The sequence below is a fragment of the Tachysurus fulvidraco genome, chromosome 18, assembly GCF_022655615.1.
Source record: "Tachysurus fulvidraco isolate hzauxx_2018 chromosome 18, HZAU_PFXX_2.0, whole genome shotgun sequence".
In the NCBI taxonomy this organism is placed as follows: Eukaryota; Metazoa; Chordata; class Actinopteri; order Siluriformes; family Bagridae; genus Tachysurus; species Tachysurus fulvidraco.
The window spans coordinates 11,395,313-11,404,726 of record NC_062535.1 but is presented as its reverse complement, the minus strand read 5'-3'; the positions used below and the strand labels follow the sequence as shown (position 1 = coordinate 11,404,726).

General features: G+C 40.1%; 1 protein-coding gene across 2 annotated transcripts in view; it reads left to right on the top strand.

Annotated features, from left to right (window-relative positions):
* The first annotated feature begins 1,174 nt into the window (after positions 1 to 1,174).
* pkn1a (protein kinase N1a) overlaps positions 1,175 to 9,414 on the top strand; it is a 43,849-nt gene continuing 35,609 nt past the window's right edge. The window contains exon 1 of one of the 2 annotated variants that reach the window (XM_047803104.1): positions 1,175 to 1,458. In XM_047803104.1, coding sequence (XP_047659060.1) covers positions 1,447 to 1,458 — 12 coding nt within the window. In that variant the 5' untranslated portion in view covers positions 1,175 to 1,446. Of the gene's footprint in view, positions 2,077 to 9,414 lie in introns of both variants that reach the window. The other variant, XM_027156655.2, reaches the window with a different exon arrangement.

The window sequence follows — 9,414 nt, the reverse complement described above, 5'->3', positions numbered from 1 at the left end:
TGCCCTTTTGCTCACTCTGGAGAAGTACAGGTCTTGAAGAGTGGGGAGAGTTGTGCCAATGATTCGCTCAACAGTCCGGACTACCCTCTGTAGTCTCCTATGTAGGTCGGATTGGGTAGCTGAGCTGAACCAAACAGTCACTGAGGTGCAGAGGATGGATTCAATGATTGCAGTGTAGAACTGTTTCAGCAGATCCTGTGGCAGGTTGAACTTCCTCAGCTGACGAAGGAAGTACAACCTCTGCTGAGCCTTTTTCACAATGGAGTCAATGTGAATGTCCCACTGCAAGTCCTGGGAGATTGTGGTTCCCAGGAATCTGAATGACTCCACTGCTGTCACAATGCTGTCCATGATGGTGAGTGGGGGGAGAGCAGGGGGGGTTCTCATGAAGTCCAAGATCATCTCCACTGTCTTGAGCGTGTTCAGCTCCAGGTTAAGGCTGCACCAGACAGCCATCCGTTCAGCTTCCAGTCTGTAGACAGACTCGTCACCGTCCTGGATGAGGCCGATCAGTGTGGTGTCATCTGCAAACTTCAGGAGTTTGACAGAGGGGTCATTAGAGGTGCAGTCATAATATTGATAGTAACACCACATGCAGTCGTTGTTGGTACAAAAGGAAGATATGACCACAAGTCATGACCACATAAAATAGGATCTCTGGATGTGTGCATGAAGAATGTATGTATTTATTTGTGTTTTTATCTATCTATCTATCTATCTATCTATCTATCTATCTATCTATCTATCTATCTATCTATCTATCTATCTATCCGTTTATTTATTTATTTATTCATTCATTTATTCATTTGTTTGTTTATTCATTCATTCGTTCGTTCGTTCATTTGTTTTTTTATTCATTGTTAAGCCATGGGTATAGGGGGAATAATTGGATTGATAAAAAGCTTCTAAAGGATTAAATAAAATAATAAAAAAAAGGAACAAAATATGAAAAAACAACAACCATAATACAAAACCATTCATCGTAAATGAAACCTCATAAATTAGATTAGAATGTGAGAATGTTCATCAAAATAAGACTCTGTCATTCTGTTAGATCCGAAATGTATCATCGATATTAACAATGTTTTGAAAATAGATGATGGTGCAGTAATGAGTGATTTCTGAAGAGAGTCCATTGAAGGGGTGCATTGTCTCGCCCCTTGGCGTGGTCACGTGATCACGTGGGGATACGACGGCAAAAGCTCCCGCTCGGGCCATCATCATCATCATCATCACAATGATAATCATCACTGAACCGAGGATGTAACGAAGACGATTTTTTTTTCTGGCGGAAAGAAATTATTACACGCATGTCGTTTTTCGTCTGTGCTGCGCGTGAGCTCGTCTGTTTTGCGCGTGAGCTTGCCTGTAGTGCGCGTGAGTTGGCTCCGGGTCACGACGAGTGTCGAGTGGACGGAAATCCGCGCTGGGACGAAGAACAAACAAATGAACCACTCGGTGAGATGTGTATTGAATGGAAAGAGAGACACTCCACCTACCGCTCTTTAGCTGGCTGACTCTTCAGTACGACTTGCACTATCGTTCGTTTGCTTTAACGTTTATATATTTTTTATAACGAACCTTTTTGTTTTTGTCCCTTGTTTTGTGCACGTCGTTATTATGTGTGACCGGTGTCTCAGAGCCACCAGTGGGGAAAAAGATGTTCGCCTTTGGACAGCAGGGAGATCATTTCTGAACGATTTTTCAGAAAAACCGCGTCGTTAGGAACAACTCTCTCTCTCTCTCTCTCTCTCTCTCTCTCTCTCTCTCTCTCTCTCTCTCTCTCTCTCTCTCTCTTTCTTTCTTTTGAGACAGTTCTTTTGGACCTGTAGACACCAGGGCTTTTACGTTAACGTTGCTCAAACCCTCTTGATATGTTCATCTGAATGTTTTCTTGGATTTTAGTCTCACTTTAATGCAGACATCCTGGACCTCTTTGTTATCCATCATTAAATATCTGGGAGGAGGGAAACAAACAAACTGTTGCTGCCTGACAAGCCCCTGGGATTCAGAGTGCAATTTTTTAACTCCAATTCGTTTTCCAACGAGCACAAAATGGCCAATGATTCTATCCAAGTAAGTAAAACTGACCTTTTTTTAAATCATCACACGTGTTTAGAAATATAACATCGTGTTAAAACAAAACAACTGCCATAATAATCTGTTCAGCCAATGTGAACGCCCTGTGGCCAAACTACAGCTAAAACAACCTGTATTTGGAGTTCAGTTTTGACATTTACAACAAACAAATCCACCGAATTAAACAGTTTCAAGAGCAACCACTTCCTCGGGGATACAATATTTCCATATCGCCGTAATTCACAATATTAAAGTCTACCAAATGGACTACGCTTTTGAAATCATAGTGTGATCTTTCTTTCTTCATGAGTGTCCAAATGGACTAAAAGCTCTCTTTCCTTTCTCTTATGAATGGAAATCTTTTTATAGTCATCCTTTTCACTATTACAAATTAATCCCAATTTCCGAGTGCATGTGTATAGTTTCATAACATATGATACATGACTACAAGCAAAACACAATCGAAGGACCAGACACTGATCCACATCTGTTGTGTGTGCCTATCTGATATTTATACCTCGACACCTATTTGTGCAGTGTTAACACTAACAATTTGTAGCCTGTCTAAAGTACTTTCCAATTTTTATCACCTGGCAAAATTTTTTTCCATTTTTCCATTATCTTATTACCTTCTGTTTGTCTTTTTATTTCCTGTACTACATCTGTCTTGACTTGCTTGTAATGCATTGTAAATATAAATGCAGTGATATCATCATGATAGTACTTTGATTATACAATTTTATATAAATTTTATATATTTTTTATGATGTTAATATAATTCTCGCAGGACTAGGAAGTTATTTCTGCTGAATACTTGTAAAATTCCGTAGCAGAACAGATAAATGTATAAAAAAAACCAAAAAAAAAACCTGGCCATAATTTGATGATTCTAGTTTTTTAAACACGAACCAGCTTGGCATCTGTAGCATGAACCTCTGCCTATAGCTTGTCCAGTCCCATGCATTTTTATCAGTTTTTTATCTGAAGGCAGCTTATTGGACCAGAGACTAGTTACATGCCTGGAGACATAGGTTTAAAAAAAAAGGAAAGAATCGGCTTTGATTATCAAACTAGTTACGTGGCTTGTTTCAAAATTGTCAACATTTGGCAGACACCCTTTTACCCAGAGCGACTTACATTATCAATTTTTTTTATATAACTGAGCAATTGAGGATTAAGGGTGGGGGCATGGTGGCTTAGTGGTTAGCATGTTCGCCTCACACCTCCAGGGTCAGGGTTCGATTCCCGCCTCCGCCTCGTGTGTGTGGAGTTTGCATGTTCTCCCCTTGCCTCGGGGGTTTCCTCCGGGTACTCCGGTTTCCTCCCCTGGTCCAAAGACATGCATGGTAGGTTGATTGGCATCTCTGGAAAATTGTGTGTGTGTGTGTGTGAATGAGAGTGTGTGTGCCCTGCGATGGGTTGGCACTCTGTCCAGGGTGTATCCTGCCTCGATGCCCGATGACGCCTGAGATAGGCACAGGTGCCCCGTGACCCGAGAAGTTCGGATAAGCGGTAGAAGATGAATGAATGAATTAAGGGCTTTGCTCAGGGGCCCAACAGTGGCAGGTTGGTGGACCTGGGATCGAACTCACAACCTTCCGAATACCTTAACCACTAGGCTACCACATGCCTATGAAAACATAAAACAAACGGCATAAAAATAATAGATCAAAATCAGATCTCATTTCTTCAGAAAGCTTGATGCTAGTCAGAAGTGTTAACATTAAGCAGCACTATGAAACAAAACCACCAGTTTCAATTGTTTTATTTATAGCTGAAACTCACTCATAGCTGAGCATTAAAAGGGAAAATCGTCACTGTTCGATCATGTTAGTCGCTTGTCTCGACATTTGTAATCATGGAATTATGTAACTGGTCACAGATTTTAGTTAGAATTCTCCCTCTTCTGAAATCATTGTCTTGTAATATACTCCTGTCTGGCTCGCTCTCTAAATCAGTGCTCATAACACTATGAATCTAACTTGGAATGTAAATGTAACAGTGAGATCCTTCAGTGAACCATCAGTTTTAATATGTTTGGAGAGATGAAACTGGGAGTACTAAGAAGTAGCTCAAGTAGTGCTAAAGAATCCTGACAGAGGCTCCAGACCGAGGAAATTATGGCTTTCATTCTGAAGAAAAGTCAAGGACAAGGACAACCCACTGGCAATCATAAAAAAAAGTTAGATATCAGTAGCAGGCTACATTATTAGCTGATTTCCTCTTTCATTTTTATATAAATGTGTAAAAGAAATGCCTTTAAGAGGCCATGGTGTATGTGAGATAACATCTGTCATTCTTTGCCTGTACTTTACTATCAGGTCACTTTGCTGGGTGTGATCTTTTCCTTGTAGTGTACTGTTATTGTCAGTAGTGTGATCTACTTGTTTTACACAATATCACAGATACCTAACTTATATAGAATAACATCCTTATTACAGGTCTAATTAAAACTTTTGAGAAAAAAAACTATCCTTCAATTTCAATTTTGTTGTCATTAGTAAACCTATTTCATCATCAGAAGTTTCAGAAGTTCCATAGCTTTTCATTTTTAAATGTTGATTTTTAGAAATTCACATCGCTGACAGGCAAAAACCTCTCCCAAAACCATCCCATAACCACCCCCAAATGCTCCAGATACTAATATGTAAATGAATAGCTTTCATTTGAATATGTGTGTGCATTCTCCATGAAAGGTCACATGACAAGATATGCAAACTGTCCTAGTATGAGTTCAAATGTCACAACCATATCATTGGAATTGTATATTGGGGATGTCGTGGCCTAACGGTTAGAGTGTTTGACCCTAAGGTTGTGGGTTCGAGTCTCGGGCCGGCCACAACTGAGGTGCCCTTGAGCAAGGCACCGAACCCCCCAACTGCTCCCCGGGCACCGCAGCATAAATGGCTGCCCACTGCTCCGGGTGTGTGTTCACGGTGTGTGTTCACTGCTGTGTGTGTGCACTTTAAATGGGTTAAATGCCGAGAATGAATTCTGAGTATGGGTCACCGTATGTCACGTCACTGTCACTGTCACTTTCTGAGACGAAGCGAGGTGACTTGTTATTTTGGAGATTTCCCACTCATCCCCAGCTCAATATAGATTGTTGCTTAAGGAGAAGGGCTGTGGCTTACAAGAGGAAGACGATTTACTGTACTGACCCCAATTTGATTTAATCATGCTGTGAAATGACATGGGGATTAGCCAGTCATAGACAGGCTGACTTATATATTAATATAAGTGGAAATATAACAAGTGGGATAAACAGCCCAGATAAAAGTAGAATTAAAGTGGAAACAGAGTGAGTGCCGCTTAAGTAATGGAAGAGAGAGTAAGAGAGAGGGATCTAGAGGAGCAATAGAGATTGGTGGCTGATTTCCTGAGCAGTTTTTTTTTGTGTGTGCACGTTGAGCCGACGCTGATATTATAAGACTTGGGTGACCTTTATCATCAACTGGCTAAGCTTGACAGGACTGATAAAATGGCAATGTGAAGCTTTTGGCGTTTTGAAATCAGCATGGAACTGATATCATAGCACATTTTTCTAATATGATGTGAAGGAGCGTTTTTGGACAAGGGCTGAGCTGAGAAATAATATATTATTGATTAATATTCTATTATATAACCACAGCACAGTTGGATTCCCGATTCTGAGCTGGTCAGAAGGTGTTGACTCATTTCCGGTAATGACAGATCAGAAGTTAGTTTAAATTGCAAAGCGAATTATATTAATTTGCGTCTTGTAGTACATAATCACTTCTATGTAGTTACAACTTCTACGATGGACGTTACTTGTAAATAGGTTTGAACAATATGTAATTGTTCATATAGTGAACCTTTCTGCGATTAAATGTTTGTTGAGCATTTTGGAAGGAGTTTCCACTACCGGTGCCTTGTATTACTTAGAGGTAAAGCTGTAACCTTGAGAAATTTGGTTTATATAGCTCTTATAACACAAGTTTTGTGGAAGTTCCATAACATTAGTTCTAAGTATAAGTAGATAAAAAGTATAACATGTTCGTTCATGAAGAGAAATCGTCGGCAGATCGATACGGTATAAGAAAAATCAACCTTTTCGTTGTAAATTCAAAAAATGGCCTGTTATGTTTTATTCCTTATGTGTTGATGATGTATAAAATTAAAATGTTTATAGACATGTACACACTTTTATCACAAACTAAACACACTAAGAATGTAAAGCAGCTAAGATGCTCTTTCCCTGTGGTTCGAAGAAGAAATACAGGGAGGATCCATTGTACTGTAGATGTAAGGGGTTATTGTTTATGCGCTATGATTCAGCTCGCATTACGCTGGACACAAGCCAAAATTCAGCATGTACTGAGTTCTTACTTATTCCCCAAATCCCCCACTCTGTGTTTTTCAGGTACTGAGATTCACAACCATCTTCAACCTCCTTTTTCTTTCACAAGAAAATGATGTTTTACACACTCAGACACAAAGACACACAGACCTACAGAGCTCCTTATAAACACCCTTGAAATTAATTCCGTCCTGGTGACACGCAGCAGTTTCAGACTTGCTGTAGTTCCCATGATGAAATGCAGAGCCATTCAGCCAGAGTGACCGTAAGCACAAGATAAATCTATGAGATTTGGCAGTTCTCCATTTTCCAAACTGTATTTGACTTGTTCTCAGTGGTATTTAAATATCAGCCTGTTTGTGACAATGAGCACGATTATCTGGTTCCAGCAGTTAGTACGTTGTACCAGGAGGTTTATATAGTCTAAACACCATAGCATGTTATCTCACAGCAGATTAAAGCTGTTTATAACAAAAAAGTCACAGAAACTTTATTTCTCTTCTACAGAGCACCACTGCTGTCTAAATATCATAAAGCTACCAACAATAATTACAAAATCAATCATTTTGTTTTCAGTTGCCTTTTGTTTATATTCTCAATCAAGTTATTTTGTGCACTATAAAAATGAAATGAATATCTCGTTACTGTATGACTATTCATACAAATATTAAACAGCGCTTAAGCTACACCAGTGCGAATGATAAAACATTTTTATTGCAAGATGGAATGTTGTTGGAAAAGAAACACATACTGCATGTCTTTTTGGCTGCCTGACCTGGCTAACAGACCATAACAAACCTGGGATTTCTGTTTCTGTGCTGACATTTTTTCTGTATGCCATGTTGTGCCTTGAAGGATACATTAAAGAGCTCTGTACGGGAAACAAGTTTAAATCGCTATGAAGTTACAGCTGTTTGTGGCCAGGAGTCCAAGTGAAGAGAGAGCAAATCTGACCATACGCTCTATGTCTCTCCTCTGTCAATCAGAGGGATGCTGGTGAGCTTGTGTATGTGGAAGAGGACAGATAGCACTTTGTTTTGAGTAGGGTTCATTGCATGAGCAGCATTTCATAAACCGGGGTTTAGATAATATTCTTTAAGCCATGAGGACAATATCCTCTTTTTTTGCTTGGGGTTGAGTTCAGTACTTTTTCGCTCTCAGTATTGTTTAGTATTTTATCGACTCAGCCCTTTTGCCTTAGTAAAATGTCCTTAGTCTTTGCTAGCCTACAACGTTTAGTGTTTACTAAAAACTAATTTTTATGGAGGCTTGTAATCCTGCATAGCACTTCCTAGCTCAAGTCGCCACTTCACCTGCCTGCATGTCCTGTCCTTGGATAGTAGAGCAACTTCTCATATTTTTTTACCTCATATTTTCTCAAAGCCAGAATGGCATCGAAGAGAGTCAGCTGTCTCGTAAATGATCAAAGTGTAGTTAGTAGTAACTGTAATGTACACATGCCTGATGTGGGCAAACATCTGATTGGTTCCGTCTCAAACGGGAGCCAATTAGCATCGCCTTAACTGCCATATGTGATTTTTGCCTATTTAATGGTTAGGGACCAATTGGAAGGTTGTGAGTTTGAATCTTAGGTCCACCAAGCTGCCATTGCTGTGCCCCAGAGCAAGGCCCTTAACCATCCACTGCTCAGTTGTATAAAAATTATATAAAATCTAAATAAGTCCTGTGGATAAGTGAGTCAAAGTTAAATTCGTATGAACTTTAAGCAAAGTGACAAGGTATCACTTCCAACAGCGGGTTTTGAGCTGTCACACCGGACACAGATGTGTACCAGTTATAATAAACTCTGTTCTAACAATGCTGATGTTCACTGCTGGTATTGGTGGAGGTTTCACTTTGCTTGTATGTTGTGTTCTGTATTATACAGTAAGCTACAATAATCCTAGTACAGAACTGAAGTGGGTGTGTTTCTGTCGGAAAGGGAGGTTTGCAGCGGACTCCCACTTGCTGCAGGGTGCTTGTCTGACAATGCAGTTTTAAAGGGGCTCCGTAGGGCACAAGTCTAAATACAGGGCACAATGATTTTCTTTGTGTGAGTGGTGCACTAGATCAGATTCATCGCTTCCCTAATGTAGTGCCACACCCTCGGCCTATTCACAGACCCCATGCAAAGAGCCAGGGAGTGTGTGTGTGTGTGTGTGTGTGAGAGAGAGAGAGAGAGAGAGAGAGAGAGAGAGAGAGAGAGAGAGAGAAATACACAGAGAGCTGGTGCTGTGGATCTGGGGTTAGCTGGAAGTGGCTGTCGAAGCTTTCAGTATTGCTTTGTTTTTAAGTGGTAGTTTCCTCTCTCTCTCTGTGTGTGTGTGTGTGTGTGTGTGTGTGTGTGTGTGTGTGTGTGTGTGTGTGTGTGTGTGTGTGTGTGTGTGTGGACATCCTAGTTTTCTGCCACTCGGTTTGAGTGTTTGTGCTTCTCCTTAACAGTTGTTGACACTGTTGTGTGTTTGAACATAGCGTCATAAAGGTCAAAGCCAATTGAGAGAGTCATTAACTTACAAATCAACATAAAATAAACACATGATGTTTGATTGAGTTGATGTTATAAATTCACATGTTGTTTCTGTGACATACACAAAGTGCAGTTCTGACACATGGTGTATTTCTTTGTCTAAATAAATCAACAGCTCTCTTAATACCGAGACAGGCTTTTGTACATTTCTCCCGACTCCAGTGTCAGACAGCTGTGTTTTTCGTGACCTCACTAGGCCATACCGCACCTGCATATTCACAGCTGGTATCAGGTATCGGATCAAATCCCTGCTCAAAAAGAAAAGCTTTGATATCAACATCTGAAACAACGAGATTCTCTGACATAAGCCTATTGTATATTATGCATGCCAAGTGAAACTATCAAGAGGAAGAACGACCTCATTTTCGTACAAGACAACTAACCTGATAAAACATGGCATTTAAACAGTAGAGAGTAAAAGCAGGAATGGGTTGCTTTGAGCTCCCAGAGTAATTGTTATTAAATTGTGTATGATGCTCCGAATTGT